The sequence below is a fragment of the Alosa alosa genome, chromosome 16 (assembly GCF_017589495.1).
Source record: "Alosa alosa isolate M-15738 ecotype Scorff River chromosome 16, AALO_Geno_1.1, whole genome shotgun sequence".
NCBI lineage: Eukaryota > Metazoa > Chordata > Actinopteri > Clupeiformes > Clupeidae > Alosa > Alosa alosa.
The window spans coordinates 13,122,626-13,139,736 of NC_063204.1; the positions used below are offsets into that span (position 1 = coordinate 13,122,626).

At 44.4% G+C, this 17,111-nt stretch overlaps 1 protein-coding gene across 2 annotated transcripts; it reads right to left on the reverse strand.

Annotated features, from left to right (window-relative positions):
* Window positions 1-8,201: 8,201 nt before the first annotated feature.
* si:ch211-229d2.5 (zona pellucida-like domain-containing protein 1) lies at window positions 8,202-16,545 on the reverse strand. Of its 2 annotated transcripts, XM_048266600.1 has the most exons (11): window positions 16,162-16,545; window positions 15,125-15,345; window positions 14,344-14,528; window positions 14,088-14,160; window positions 13,784-13,881; window positions 13,542-13,622; window positions 11,672-11,840; window positions 10,742-10,859; window positions 9,457-9,477; window positions 9,392-9,425; window positions 8,202-9,314 (listed from the first exon to the last, which is right to left on the reverse strand). In XM_048266600.1, exons 1-11 carry the CDS (start codon window positions 16,280-16,282, stop codon window positions 9,209-9,211), a joined length of 1,227 nt encoding a protein of 408 aa, XP_048122557.1. In that variant the 5' UTR covers window positions 16,283-16,545; the 3' UTR covers window positions 8,202-9,208. The 2 variants fall into 2 exon arrangements, with proteins under 2 accessions (XP_048122557.1, XP_048122556.1); XM_048266599.1 differs by lacking the exon at window positions 9,392-9,425 and having other exon boundaries at window positions 8,202-9,347.
* Between the last annotated feature and the right edge of the window lie 566 nt (window positions 16,546-17,111).

Genomic DNA, 17,111 nt, shown 5'->3' on the forward strand with positions numbered 1-17,111 from the left:
GACGCTTTTAGAACTCACGTTAAGCCGATGGTAGCACACTGATTGCAAATGCGCCGATTTGATTTGATGCAGGCAACGTATTGTTACTAACGAAGGTTTTATAGCAATATTATAAATGTGGCGACAGAATAGCCTAGAACTTGGGTAAGCCTTGCGTTTAGTGATAGCCAAAACTAATGTGAATCACAGACTACAACCAAAGAAAGTAAAGGTGATTAGTAGGCCTACTTGCGTTAGCCATATAAAGGACGGGACTGCACCCTTCACAAACCGTAAAATAAAGTTTATTAGTTTTACAGTTGACTACAGTTGACAGTTCACCATCAGTCCACACAAACAATTCTGGTTTCCTTGCACTAGCCATTTTGTCATAGCTTATTCTGTCTGTTTGTAAAGCACAAACTTTGGTCAATTTCTGTAAAGAAACAGTGCCACCTATAGGCCTGGGGTATGAAGTAACGTGTTGAGTCGTGTTGAGATGGATCCGTTTGGACGCAAATATTCTTGATGCGGTTTCAGGGAAGACGGAGGAAAAAAAGATCGGTTTCGTACGTGTGGACTAGCCCTGATTTGAATGAAAGCACTGCGTGAGTTCAGATTGATAGCTTAGAAGCCAACCCATGCACTGTTCCATTGAGACTCTAAAGCTGCCCTTTAGACCTCTCATTCTGTCTGTCTGCAGACACACATACCCAGACACAATGGTTTCTGACACATTTCCAAATGTAAACACACACACACACACACACACACACACACACACACACACACACACACACACACACAGTTACACACACACACACACACACACACACACATACACACACACACACACACACACACACACACACACACACACACACACACACACATACAAAAAGACAAAGAGAGAACAGAAACTCATTTTCACACTGGTCTAGGTCTAAGGCTCCACCCTCTCCATAGCAACTCTTTGTTCTACAATCTCTCTCTCTTTCTCTCTCTCTCTCAGACACTCTTCAACACTCCAGATCTTAATTCTCGCTCTAGAGTAGGGCTCCTCACTTGATGGCAAGGTACACACACACACACACACACACACACACACACACACACAGATTCATATATCCACATACAGAGATGAAGTACGAAGACTTTTAAATAATTAAAAGCGTCTTCTGTGAGAGGGGGAGCAAAAGACAGAGAGCATGATTCCATCACTCTAATGACATCATCCATGTATGTGTGTGTGTGTGAGTGTGTGTCTGTGTGTCAATGTATGTCTGTGTGTGTGTGTGTGTGTTGATAGCACTCCTGGTTAGTCTCTGAAAACTTTACAGACTGCCTCTGAGCTGCAGACATGCAAACTATTCATTCGCCATCGGACAACATGCAAACCATCACTTGACAGAGGTTAATGAATTACTGAATATGCACACACACACACACACACACACACACACACACACACACACACACACACACACACGTGCACGCACACACACACACACACACACACACGCACACACGTCACCTGTTTCATGCTGGCAATAAAGACAAGAGGCTGTATGAGTCATCAGCCAGGTCATTCCAAAGCAACATGGAGTGCCCAGTTCACTCTTTAAGAGTCAGTGCTTTTCTTTCCCCTTTTTTTTGTCAGCCTGTGACTGAGCCTGTGATTTTCTGTGCATAGTAAGGTGTGGTAAGGTGCTCTAAGGTGCTCTGTCCACACCTTTGATTCATAAGTCATGTTTTCAACGGTAAAGTGTGTTACTGTGCTGAAGGGTGGACTGTCAGAACCAAACCATTTCCTACCCTTTTACTGTGCTGAAAGGGTGGACTGTCCCAAACCCCCCCCCTCAACCCATTCACCCCTTACCCATAATGCCCCAATATACTTCCCCACCCCATCCATCCACGCATTACCCATAATGCCCCAGTCTCCAGCACTGTGAATTATACATGAGCTTTAAGCTGAAGGAGTCTTTGTTCTCTAACAGGGTCAGTCAAGAGGGATGTTCGTGTGTGTGTGTGTGTGTGTGTGTGTGTGTGTGTGTGTGTGTGTGTGTGTGTGTATTAGTATATATATAGTGTATATGTGTGTGTGTGGGCGTTTGTGTGTGTGTGTGTGTGTGTGTGTGTGTGTGTGTGTGTGTGTGTGAATGAGATGGATTCTGTGGTAGCAGAGATTGTGATGTTCATCCACATGTGCTGTCGATGCAGACATCACTTCAGCAGAAGGGAGATGTATAATTTACAGGCTGCCCATTCTGTGGGCAGAATTAATGCTGTCAGGCTGTCAGCAGAACAGACTGTGCTGCCATTACAGCCAATTACAGGATTTTTGTCAACCCAACAGGAAATCCAGAAAGAGGTCTGATAAAACGTCTAAGCGTTTTTTTCTTTTTAAATTTTTTATTTAACAGTCTGAGGATTGAAAATCATCTTAGTTCATTTACATAAATGAAGGCTCATGTTAACACAAACATGTTCAGCTGCCAGAACACCTAGACATTCTATTCGATCAAATCACCATGTTCAGCTGACAGAATACTTACAAATGCTATGCATTCAGATAGCCATGTTTACGTTCTGTCATTGTGACAAACCATACAAACATCAGTACCACTATACTTACTTTATAGTCTTATTCTACTCTAGATAGATAGATAGATAGATAGATAGATAGATAGATACTTTATTGATCCCCAGGGGAAATTCAAGGTCTCAGTAGCATACAGACAACACAAACACATTCTTTAACAGCAGAAAGAGTAATTAAAGTATATAATATAAAAACACAACTAAGCAATAAGGACAGTAGAAGATAAAGAATATGCTAAATATACTAAAATACAAATTATACTAACTAACACTTAATCTAAATCAATTCTAAAAACAGTATCCACATAGTGGTGATTAATCAATCAGAGGCGCTTGCAATGACTGAGGCAGGGACTGAGCCTGTGATTCTCTGTGCATAGTAAGGTATGGTAAGGTGCTCTAAGGTGCTCTGTGTGAATGAGTGTCATGGTGGTAGTGCAATGGTGATAGTGGTCATGGTGATAGTGCAAATGAGTAAGTCCAACAGTGCAACAATGCAGAAATAAAGTAAGTAAAGTCTATATATCTATATATTTAACTATTTAAAGAAAATGTATAAGTGTGGCCACAGTTCGGCTGTGGCATGGAGGGGGGGTTATGCATATGTGCTAATGTGCTAATATAGCACGCAAAAGGTGAGGCATAAAGACAGTGGTAAAAGTGGCTAGTGGACAGACAGTATCCAAACATGGAGGGGGTGAAGAGGCAGACAGACTATGCAGAGAAGTCTATCTCTCCTCTTCCCTTAAGTGAGGCATTGAACAGTTCAATGGCCCTGGGGACAAATGACTTTCTCAGTCTGTCAGTTGTGCAAGGCAGTGAGCGAAGTCTCCAGCTGATCAGGCTCTTCTGCTTAACAATAGTGCTGTGGAGTGGGTGACACTCATTGTCCAAGATGTTGATCAGTTTGTTCAGGGTCCTTTTGTCAGATAGTGAAGTGATGCACTCCAGTTCAGCTCCCACTACAGAGCCAGCTTTCCTTACCAGCCTGTCAATTCGCCCCGCATCCTTCTTCCTTGTGCTTCCTCCCCAACATACTACTGCATAGAAGAGGACGCTGGCAACAACAGACTGGTAGAACATCCTGAGGAGCTTACTGCACACATTGAAGGACCGCAGCCTCCTCAGGAAGTACAGCCTGCTCTGCCCTTTCTTGTAGAGTGCATCAGTGTTGGCTGACCAGTCCAGTTTATTGTCCAGGTGGAGACCCAGATACTTGTAGGTGCTCTGCATACTAACCATGCAAATCTGTTTACTAACCATGGATATGTCACGAGCATAATCACACCAGCGTTCAAGTGTACTTGATGGTAATGACCTGTGGCCTCAAGTGCGCTTCATTATCAATCTGTGTGTAAGTGCACTCGTCAGACACAGAGGAGAGCAGACATCATTAAAGGTGTGTCTGTGTGTGTGTGTGTTTGTGTGTGTTTGTGTGTTGTTTGTGTGTGTGTGTGTGTGTGTGTGTTTGTGTGTGTGTTATGTGTCTGTGGGTGGGTGGTTGGGGTGTTCATATAGTCTTAAAGTCCCAGGTGTCAGTCCAAGGTGGGTGGCCTTGTCTCTGTCTCTTTCTCTCTCTTTCTCTCTCTTCCTGTGTGTTGCTAACAGCAGTAATCCTGTGCGCCAGCACTCAATGAGAGGGAGATCAGCACATAAACAAACACAGGCAGACAGAGGGGAAGGAGACTCCCCAAATAAATACTCACTCCTTATGTCTGCTGATCCTACAGAATACACACACACACACACACACACACACACACACACACACCCAAACATAAATGCACTCACACACACACACACACACACAAAAATATAAATGCACTCCCAGATGCTCTCTCTCTCAGACACACACACACAAACACACACACACATACACACACACAGAAAGAGAGACACACAAACATAACCCCTCATTTATAGTCTAATCCATGAGCTAACATACCACTAACCAAAGAGAGGACTCCCATGCAGGTTGGGAAAAGAACTCTCCTGGTTGTTACACTGAGGGCTAGTCCACACGTACCAAACCGATCTTTTTTTCCTCCGTCTTCCCTGGAACTGTATCAAGAATATATGTGTCCAAACGGATCCATCTCAACTCGACTCAACACGTTACTTCATATCCCAGGCCTATAAGTGGCACTGTTTCTGTTACAGAAATTGACTTTGATTATGCTTGCGCGCTGTAGGCTATACAAACAGACAGAATAGGCTACGACGAAAATGGCTAGTGCAAGGAAACCAGAATTGTTTGTGTGGACTGATAGTGAACTGTAGAAAACACAGGGAAAACACTGTTAAGTCCGCCAAGTCATGATAAGCTATTGGCACTGCGCAGCACCAGTTGTGATATTTATCCTACTGAGTGTAATCGTAGGTAATGTCATGTATGAAAACTAGTATTGTTAGGCAACAGTAGTGTCAAGTCCAGGGCAGCTGAGGTGTGGCGGTGACATTATCAATACGCAAGTATGCGGTTTCGCCGTCCAAAAGAACTCGCAAGGGCTACGGTTTCAGATTTTTCCACCCTAGGACCAGGTTTCAAAAGTGCGGTTTCGGGCAGTGCGTTTACAGGATTCTGTCAATTTGTCATCATCTCCTACTCCATTCCTTACTCTTGCAACTTTTGTGTATGTAAATGAGTGTGTGTGTGTGTGTGTTCGCTTATGAGAGTGTGTGTGTGGGGGAGGGGTAATTGTGTATGTATGTGTGTGTGTGTGTGAGTGCATAAGTGTATATGTGTTCATGTGGGTTTGTGTGCGTGTGTGTGTGCGCGTGCGTGTGCATGTGTACTATGTGTGTGATGTGAGGTGTGAGGTGAGGTGAGGGTTTTTTTTGTGTCTGTGCATGCATGCGTGCGTGTGTGCTTATAATAAAACAATAGTATGGAAATAAACATATTATCCAGGAGTGTTTTGTTGCTGTATATGAAATCTCTGCACGCACAGACACACACAGAGACACACACGCAGTCACAGACAGACACACACACACACACACAAGCAAGCACACTCAGGGCCAGACGTACGTACATTTGCGAACGTAGTGTTATCAGCGTCATGGACACACTGCAGATTGCAGAATAGACGTGCGCTTTCAGGAACAGTCTTAGTACATACCGCAGAATACATAATTAGGCGCTCTTTACTCGCTACGCTAAACTCCCACTTTCCCCTGGATCCTCCCATGAATGCATATGCATGACATGACAAACGCAATCTGCCACTTTCAGCTCCCGCGACAGGCAGTTTGCGCTTTTACATCATTGCGGCCTGTTTGTACATACCTCGCAATGATTTTACACGCACATTGCGAAACAAATACGCCTGAAGTGGGCGCAAAAGCGTTAGTACATCTGGCCCTCAGTCACATCTTACTCTGATAGAACTCTCAAGACACACACACACACACATAGTGAGATATGTCACTGCAGCCTTTATTTTCTTTCAGTTTCTCTCAAAACAAACTGGTTCTCCATGACACAAAAAAGGACCCAAAACTTGTTTTCAAAGGGAGTTGTACAGAACCCTCCAGGTCTCCAATATGTGATTGTGTGTGTGTGTGTGTGTGTGTGTGTGTGTGTGTGTGTGTGGAGTTCTGAAGAATCCTCCAGGTCTCCACTCAGACTGCCTGATCGTGTGTGTGTGTGTGGACTTCTGCAGAATCCTTCAGGTCTCCACTTAGCTTCAGCCTGCATGATTGATCGTCTTCCTCTGCTGTCTGGTCCATTTCTCTTTCATTTCCAATTCTTTAGAAACAGTGACTCACCCACTGTATACAGGAGATGTATGTTTCATCTGTGTGTTTGTGTGTTTGTGTATGTGTGTGTGTGTGTGTGTGTGTGTGTGTGTATGTGTGTGTGTGTGTGTGTGTGTGTGTGTGTGTGTTTGTGTGTGTGTGTGTGTGTGTGTGTTTACTGTGTGTTTGTGTGTCTGTGTGTCTGTGTGTGTGTGCAACATGTTTCTCATACATTCACAGGACACTAAAGGGACAAAAAAATTAAAGCGAATTACGTGCACACTAACAAGACATTTTTAGTCTCTAAAACGGTTGTTTTATTTAAAAATTCCGGCACATTTTCACATAGATCTCTGATTCACGAGGTCATTGAGTACTATCTGTATGAAAATCTATCTAATCTATGTGAAAAATCGCCGGAGATTGGTCCAGGTCAACCTTACGATGGTAAACTTTTGATGAACATGTCAAAACCTGGGGTAGACCCAAGGGTATAACTGAAGAATGCTTTACAGTGCTAAAAAAAGTCTTGGGAACATTGGCCTTGGGCTGTTGAATGAAGAAGATTGATTGAAACATAAATCTCCTCAGATGGTTCAGCAGCCACAGAGAGAGAATGACAATCAGCGTGAGTGTGACAAGCACAGACACTTGGTCCAATGTGAAAAACGCACTGTGACTTTGAAGCATTAGACAAGTATTGCCACAGCACATACCAGACAATGGCATACACCATGACCATACAACTCTTCACACACACAAACACACACACACATGCACACTGCCCCAATAACATTTACCCTGCCTAAATCGGATCAGACAGAAGACCCCATCCCCCAACGTCCATATCCCAGAAAGAATCCCATTTCGCTTTAATTTAATTTAGACCCAATTAGCTGAATTGCACTTTGAGTGACACTGGGTTCAGTGGAGAATCTGCTTATGATAGGACTTACGGTAAGACTTATGATAGTGACTCATTCATCAGCAGCTGTTTTACTATGTGGATCTTAAGGAGGGGGCGGTTGTCATTGCCACAGACTGCTGTCATGACCTATGCGGTATGAACTTAGAGCTTCTGCTTTGTCTCTCTAATGATATTCCCAGTAGCTTCAGTTAGCTTTCAGTGTGATTTACTGTTGGGCATTGGCTCCTCCATAGGCTGCATCCTATAAAGCCAGTGTCCTCCACAGTGGACATAAAAAAAACACTTAATCAGAGTAAATCAACCATCATCCTCCATTGCTTCATGCATAGTCAATTTCACACACATAGGGCCTATCACCCCCCCACACCCACACACACACTGACATCCTTAAAGGCCTACGTGATAGATGTTAATTTAATGTGCCCTGTGCTTTTGTTACTTATGAATCATTACAACAAATTTGGAGAATCCAGACAATAAGAAATTCACAATAATTGTTATTCCATTGCAATTTTGTAAAGGACTTAAATCCCTTTTAATGTAACCTATTTGAATTTGAGTGACTTTAGACATGTACTTTAGACATAATATGTGTTGACTGGAATCCTCTAATGAGTGTTTGTTGGATATGCTGTTTCCTGAATGTGTGAGGGATATGTTACCTGCTGTGTACACAGCAGTGGTCAAAGTGAAATCCAGTTGGCTGAGTCCTCCACTCGCTGAGCGCAAAATGGAGGGCAACCACAAACAAAACACATATCGCCCCCTGGTGGCCAGTCCTTTCCATAACATTTCTCTGACTGGTAAGACTGGATGGCTACCATTGCTGCCCTGACGCCTACCTATTTCAACCAATCACCTCTTTATGAGTGCATATGAACAAATGAATACAACCACAAGAATAAATACAATTAAAACAAATTGTAAGACAGCACATGTGACAGTGGGTCCATGATGCTTTAATAGTTATACTCCATGTGAATGAAAAAGTACACAAATTAATGCCATTAAGGCTAGTTCTTAAAAAAAAAAAAAAAAAGCCCAACCCTTGACAAACCATTAAGCAGCCCTAAGCCCTGTTCATCACACCTTCCCCCGCACCGCAGGCTCCCATCAACAGGAACTGCTTAAGAGCTTCACAGGCCCGTCGGTGAGTGAATGGGGCGCTCAAGGAGCAGGTGGGGAAAATCATCTGCATAGTGCTTCCTGTTGCATTATTATTGTCTCTTAAGACACCTAAGTGCTATGTTCTGTAAGACCATCTTTCAGTATTTGATAATGAATATCTAACACTGACTGGTAACAGAAAAGTCACTAATTAATTTAATTTTGTTATATAGACTGCCCATGGAAATGGCTTGACACAACAGTTGGGCTGTATAATATTTGAACGTTATATTTATAATGTTCACTATAAGAAAATGACTTGGCTACAAGTGGCTATAAGTCAGTTATCACCTGTGTCAGTTCACCACAGATGCTCTTTGATCTACTTACATGCATAATCAAGCTACAGTAAGCTACACCCCTCCTCCGTGTGTGTGTGTGTGTGTGTGTGTGTGGAACAGCTGTGCTTGCACTCTCATGGGCGAACCGACCCTGCAGAGGCAGCAGCTGAGTCTGGGGCAAGACTGGGCCAAACCGACCCATAACAACTCAGGGTAATTTCTGGGTTACCGCTACCTGGGTGGCAAGGCAACTCCAGTCCAGCAGAAACAGAAGGCTAAAGGTGTAGTGTTTAGCAATTAACAGCATTCAACATTTTTTAAATATTTTTTCAGACCGTTTTTTTCTTGTTCATCATCTATGCTTATATTTATGTGATGCAAAAAGCAGAAAATGTCTGTCAGAGGTCATGGATTTGTTTGTATGGAGACAGACTTCTTCTTTATCCACCTGCCTTACACATTTCAACGTAGCCTATGGTGCGGTTGTGAGGAGACTGCTGGTTAGCGGTTAGCGTAGCCGGCGGAGCCTCCGGTAGAAGGTCAACGCTAGAAGAACAGCGATGACTCCGACGAGGATCAGAACGCCCACCGCGATGCCAAGACCCACCGACGCGCTGCCTTCCCATCTCTAGGGCCACCAGACAAGGCTGAGTACAGCAGAAGAAGATAACAAATGACCATTAAGACAAACATCAAGTCACCTGAATTAGATGACTTACTTATTGCTGTAGTGTGTGTGTGTTTCAAACTACTTACCCTCCTCTTTAGAGGTCAGAGCTGAAAGGCAATTGACAACACAACAGTTAGTTAGTGAGTTTGCATTTATTTCATTTTTTATTTAAATAATGCAAAAAAAAAAAAAACATCTTTATGATTATAAAAGGAGAGGGGAGGAGAGAAGAAGAGGTTTGAAGAAAAGGGAGAGGAAAGCAGGGGAGGGGAGAGGAAAGGGAGGGGAGAGGCTTAAAGGGGAAATCCGGTGTAAAATGGATTTTGGATATGCTTTGCATGATAACGAGTTCGAACGTTCGTTGGGGAGCAAAAAACGCTAATCCAATGCATTCTAAACTAGCCTGTTTTTAGTCGATGCTTCCAAAATGCTAACAGCTAGCATTAAGGGCATTTGCATGGTAAAAAGAAATCGCTAATTTTAAACCATTTACAAGGCTCAAAGTAGCCTGACACTTCTTTGGTAGTATAATGAGGGTCCTAACATATAAAACAAGGCATTGACAACTTTGTAAATGTACAGATAGTACATTAAAAAGGACTGTATACAGACAATACCTTGAGTCGTTTGCTGGTCAGTGGCATCTTGAAACAACACAGATCTTGCGTGTTTTTGAAGGAAGTACTTCAAAGTATGTACTTTCGTGTACGTACATGAAAGATCTCTGTTGTAGTGACTTAATTTCAAGTTGGCACCGACTGGAAACGACTCAAACGATTTATCCAAAATCCATTTTACACCGCATTTCCCCTTTAACACACCTTTACTGAAACAATATCAGTAAAGACATTGTTACAGACACCTCATCAGGATTGGTTAAAACTCGCCCCGACATTTTGTACTTCCTTTAGATAGCCATTTTTGCTGCACCCAACAAAAAATGAACAACACATTTCCCATTTCCTTTTGGCCTTGTACACAGTACCTTCAATGAAAAATTGAAAGGAAAACACTATTCCTATTTTCGTTGCCCAGGCACCCAGGAGCTCAAAGAACTCCCCCAATCTTTCACAGAAAAGAAAAAAGTGCTCAATAGTCTCCTACAACCCACAAAAGGGACACTCCCTCCCAATTGCTGGAATCAGGTGTGTCTGTTTGTAGTTATAGCCCCGTGGACGAGCCTCCATTGTAGATCGTCTGTTGGAGGCTTATACAGTAAAAAAACCTCCAAGAAGGTATAAATCCCGCCCCAAACCTCCCAGTGCAGCCTGGTAATGTGCTTTCATGTGTTTTCAGGGGAGAGGAAAAGAGAGGAAGGGAGGGGAGAAGAAAGTGTGTGTGTGTGTGTGTGTGTGTGTGTGGTGTACGTACGGGTGTCACTCTGGGTCCTGATGGGGACGGAGGTGATGAGGGTGGGGCCAGACAGGCCTTCCTGGATGTTGGTGATCTCAGCATCCCGCCGCCGCCGCCCACTGGGGTTGTTACATACCTGTGCAGGAAACACAGGAGTCAGCATGGACACACACACACACACACACACACACACACACACACACACACACACACACACACATACAAACACACACACACGGTCTAGGCATCCCGCTGATGACGTAGACATTGCTGTAGAGGAAACACAGGACTGAGCAGGGCATGGACACACACACACACACACACACACACAAACACACACACACACACACACACTGTTATGTATTGGGGGTTGCTCAAACCTACACAAGAGCAGACAGCCCACTATCACACACACAAACATCCTCCATCCACAAGGGGCGCCAGATACTTCCGGTCTTGACTGATATAAGGCGTCTTGGAATGGCAGTCAATCGAGGAGGCTCGAGAACTGGGGAACTCAGCTACTGGGCCGATGCTGTGAACCTCCCAGCTGCTTCGCCGTGCAATATATGAACTGTGCACTTGGATTAATATTCTGTTTGGTTTAGTGGTGGTTTGGTTTTGTTTGGGGCCCGTTTTCGTTTGTTTGTTTGTTTGTTCGTTTCCATCCTGCATCACCGTGGGGTTTCCCGCACGGTGGACATCAAGCGCGAGCTGGACGCCTTGGAGAGGCAAGAGCGAGGTGGCCCAACGGAAAGGTAAGCTGGCTGCCCCTTTGGCTTCTCATTCACACCAAGCTCAAACATCCTGACTGACACGTCCTCTGCACACATCCAGATTAGGGGGTTTAAGGTCTGAGCAACGTAGGGATTTCCCTAGACATGTAACGCGGGTCGCTAGACCAGGATTCCCTAATACACACACACACACACACACACACACACACACCTTAAACTGGCTGCAGGTGCTGATCTCACAGAGCCTGGTGATGCAGTGCAGGTAGTAGGTGGAGATGGTCTGGTTCTGCTGTTCTGTGAAGCGGAACGCAGGGAAGGAGAACCGAGCCTTCTGGCTGTCCCCATTCTCCAACATGGTGGTCATCTGGTCCACGGAGCACCTTAGAACGACAAGGGAACCTCACAAGTGCACACACGCCAGCACAGGTGCACTCATTACAGGACAAGAGCGCATCAGTGACCTGACAGCAATGAGATCAATCCCACTGCCTCTGATTCCACACTAAAGCAACTCAGATTATTGATCACTATTTATACTATAGGGCCTCCTATTGCACTGCAGCCTGAATGTTATTCCTCACTGTGAGTTGTTCAGATAAAAGAATCAGCTAAATTAGCCCGGCCAAATGCCAGCCAAACTTAGCCCCGCCCACAACATTTGAGGTCGGGAAGTTCGGTCTGGACTTGTTCCGTTATGGGCAACTGTGCCCAAACCTGAGCTGTTCGGACCAATCAAATTGGGCTTTGTATGATGATGGACAGATGAGCAACAGTGCCTCGACTATCACGTTAGACAGATGGCTTCTAAGACCCCTTTTACACATAGGAAAAATGCATATATTCAGATACGGTTAGGCCTTGCATTTACATGAAAATGGAGGTTATATCACTGAAAACGATTATTTCTGAGAACTTTGGCCAAAGTGGACATGCGGTTTCACGTTCATCAAGGGAAAATGTTGTTTTTGCACTGTGACATGTCATTTGTTTGAAATCTCTGAATGGCCACCTGTTTGCTCGAGGGGTTTGTGGCACTCTTCCCCAGCTGTTTTAGCAACGGTGTGGACGGATTTAATTTTAAAAACGGAGGGGAAATATCCATTTTTCGGAATAGCCTACCCTACTACGTAATTCGTGGTCTTAGATTTCACTATTGGGTGTTGCACAATATATTGACAGCACAATAACTTTATAAAAACAATCAGAAAACAATGTTTATGCATTTGTGGGGAAGAAGGATGGTTTGGGTGTTCTTCCTAAGCTATTTCGTTGCTCTGATTGGTTAGGTCTATCTAATTGAGTGCAGAGGCATTTTCCCCACTGTATTGGTTGATACACGCCCCATAATCACGTCCCAATGGAGCAGTATCAGACTCAAATTCTGACTAGAATTGAGTATGACGTCAGGCTACAGCTAAATGAATAAATGTGTAAATGTGTAACACTACACTAGGTGTTCCCTTAGATCTGACATCTGTAAATGTAAATGAATAAATGCACAGGGTTCTCACGGGTTATGGAATTTCTTGAATATCATGGAAATTCTATTTCAGACATCGCCAGTCAGGAATTGTTTATAATTTTGTTGTAGCAGTTTAAAATGCACTTAAATACATTGCTGTAAGACAAATATATTTAGACGCAGAATTGATGTACTGGTATATCTCGTTATTAGCTTTACTGTTTGCTTGAGTGGTTATGGTTAGCTTAACTTTGTTTATTCAATGCCCAATTATTCATCTCCCACTCTAAAAAAAAGTCAAAGACTCTTGAACACTACGCAGTTACTCTGAAATTGTTTGCTGGTATATTGTGTCATTCATTATAGCAGTCATGGAAATTCAGGTTTTTGTCAGGGAAAAGTCATGGAATTTTGCATTTCACTTAAAGTGGGAACCTAGCCTAGAAATCTAGATGCACCCTAGCGGCGGCCAATTAATTTGCTCAGCCTGTACGTCTAGTATCAAACCATAGGAATTTCTATTGGCTGACGCCGTGGACGTCATCCAATCACAGCGCTCGTGATAGGGTGTGTGTGTGTGTGTGTTAGTGTGTGTGTGATGTGTCCCCTGCAGACTTACGACACAAAGAGGTTGAAGAAGGTGGAGTTGGAGGGCTGGGGTAATATGGAGGCATAGCAACGGTCCAGAAGCACATGGTACCTGCACACACACAGTTACACACATTACACACACATACACACACACACACACACACACACACACACACACACACACACACACACAAACACACACACACTAAAACACACACACATCCAGGCATACTTCACATCTGGTTACACTAGTCAAGGAGATGGACTTACTGGGATGTCAGGTTTGCAGCGATGACCTGCACGAAGATGTCTGTCCTCAACTCTATGCCCAGGGGTGGGATGATTAGAGGGGTGGTGTAGTTTTGATCCTGATTGACATTTTCACACATACACACACACACACACACACACACACACATACGCAGTGAGTCTCTGCACATATAGCCCAGTGTGAGACAGGAGACAGTGTGTCAGGAGGAGCCAGTACAGCAGTGCAGGCGTGGTAAGTATGTATGTTAGGTAGGTATGTTTGTGTGTGTGTGTGTGTGTGTGTGTGTGTTTGCTGCTGTCTTACACTAAACAGCTGCATCCTCAGGGTGCTGATGAAACTGCCATTGTTGTCCTTCACTGCTATGGATGATGAAGACCTGCAGAGAAGAGAAAAACACAAAAGAGAGAAAAGAAGAAGAGGAGAGAGGAGAAGAGAGAAAAGGAGTGGAATGGGGAGATGCAGAGAAATTAGTCACTGGTGCAAAGATGAATGAGCATATATAGAGATAAATAACTAAATAACTGTCAGTGTGTGTGTGTGTGTGTGTGTGTGTACATACACTCCCACTTGGGTGTTGTTGATGAAGTATTCCAGTGGGTATGAGCAAGAATACAGGTACTTCAACTCAGCATTGTAGGTCACCATACCAACAGTGGGGTCGTACGAGCGGACGACCCCGCTGATGTTGACCGTCTGGATGTTGGAGAAGTCTGCAAACACACCTGTCCCGGGATTGCTGGTCGTCTGAACACCACAGAGGAAGAGGAGAGTTTACCAGTGACCATCAGAGTAATGTTTACGCGCCACAGGGTCATCATGGGAGATGAACTACAGATTAATACGCATACAATGACAGATCAACAGACCTCAGACAAATGTCAGACAAAAACATGTTTTTCGCCCACACATACACACATTTGTCTTCATATTCCTGTGAATGATACCATGGGATATTACGAAAGATAAGTCTAGTCTCAGTAGTCTTTTGTTATACACATTACAATGAATCTATCTAGAGAACCCAGCCAATAAGAAGTCCACAATATTTGATGGTCTGGTGCAATTCTATAACACACAGGTCCTCTTCACATTTCTCTCCTCTCCTCTCTCATCTTCTTCTCCTGTCCTCTGCATCCATATCCTCCTCCTCCTCCCTCTTCTCCTCTCCCTTCATATCCTCCCGTCCTCTCATTTCTCTCCATATCCTCCTTTTTCCTCCTCTTCTCCTCTCCTCTCCATCCATAACCTCCTCCTCCTCCCTCCCCTCCTCTCTTCTCATCTCTGTATCCTCCTCTTCTCCCTCCTCTCCTTCCATATCTTCCTCTCCTCCCTCCTCTTACCAGGAAGATGCTGCCACAGGCGTCTGCTTGTCTCAGCGGGAAGGTGAAGCGCACCACGGGCGGCGTGACCGACTTGTCCAGGGTGCCACGGCAGCCGCTCTGGTCTGTGATGTAGTTGAGGATCAGGAGGCTCTCATTGTAGCCAGTATAGATGACAGGGCACACCTGGATGGCCAGTTCAATGGAGCTGGTCCTACACACCACTGTGATGTCGGTGTACTCTGTTGGTCATTAGGTGACAACAACACAGAGTTGGCTTGTTTTATTATGTTTTATTAAAGGATCCCCATTAACTTGTCCCATAGCAGTTTGCTAGTCTTCCTGGGGGCCACATCAAATCCACATTCCAACAAGTAATACTCAATACAGTCCTACAACAACTTTAACAGTAAAAATACATTACAAAAGTGCAGCATATAGTGCATTTGACATTGCATGGGTTGTTATACACTTATTATAAACAAACCAATATACTGAACACACTGAGTGTGTTCTTCTAAAATAATGTTTGTGATGTTATAGTTGTGATAGAGTTCTTTTGCATCTCTAGCATTTTTTACCCTCTTTAGCATCTACTAGCTTTACATCCTTTTACCCAAAACAACTCACAGACTAGAGAGAGACATGTTCAATTGGCCTGAAGCAAACAAGAAGCTTGGTGTCTTAAAGCGTGTAGCTGGCATGGCTTCAGGTGTTCCACCACGCTATTGTAGGTTTCTTCACCAGGTGTTCCACCACACTAATGTAGGTTTCTTCACCAGGGGTTCCACCACGCTAATGTAGGTTTCTTCACCTGGTGTTCCACCACGCTAATGTAGGTTCCTTCACCAGGTGTTCCACCACGCTAATGTAGGTTCCTTCACCAGGTGTTCCTCTGGGAGCGTGCCTATGTTCCCACAGCTCTATGTTTCCAGACCCTAACCCTAACCCTAATCTAGAAATGTGGTACCATTGGGCTGTGGGAACATTGGGCTGACCCCATTCCACCACACTCATGTTGGTTCCTTCACCAGGTGCACCACCACACACACACTCACCTGGCCGTCTGGCTTGAGATCCGCACTCACCCACGGTGAGCGCCAGGTGACCTCGGACCATGAGGCTCGCCACGAGCAGGCAAACGAACCCCATCCCAGCAGGCCAGCTGTCACACTGCATCACACAGCAACCGCACGCCACACCGGATCTCACTGAATCACACCGGATCTCTCCGTAGAGGAAAAATCCCACAAGATATCTCCTCGGATGCAATACACACTGCACCTGTCGATAAGTTACAGAGGTGTCCGCGTTGTCCAATCAGAACACACTCTCACAGCGCACACTGACCAGTCCGAACACACAATCACAGCGCAGAATATCCAGTCAGTTTACACACTAACAGTGCAGCCTGGAGATCCTAGAGGACCAGACTGAAGCAAGCTCACTACTGAAGTGTGTGTGGAGGCCGTCGCTGGATCTATATATTAACACAGGGGGACTTTTATAGACTCACCACCAGCTGGGGATTGGCTGAAAAACAAGGTCAAAGGCGTTTGGTGTATGCGTGTGTTAGGAGTGTGTGTGTGTGTTTGTGTGTGTGTGTGTGTGTGTGTGTGTGTTTGTGTGTGTGTGTGTGTGTGTGTGGGACATTTGGTGTGTGGGTGTGTGTTTGTTATTGTTGTTTTGTGAACAGGTGTGATGGTCTTGACCTGAGGAACAAGAAGAAACCTTACACCTCACCTTCAAAGTCACATCCTTATACAATGACCCAGAGTCTCCCTCTTAACTGTGCTAATATGAAACTTAATAAAGTATCCACGACCTCTCAGGGGATTCAGAAACAACAGGGCGGGTCTCTCTTCCTCACGCTGCATGGACCCGAAAGAGGTGCAGTTACCATCGCAGCCTTTCTTTCCAGAGTTGCATGACCTCATGTCTGTTGACAGCAAACATATTTCATAGCTCCCTTAGGACACGCAAAGAAGTGTGGGAGTGAAAGTATTGG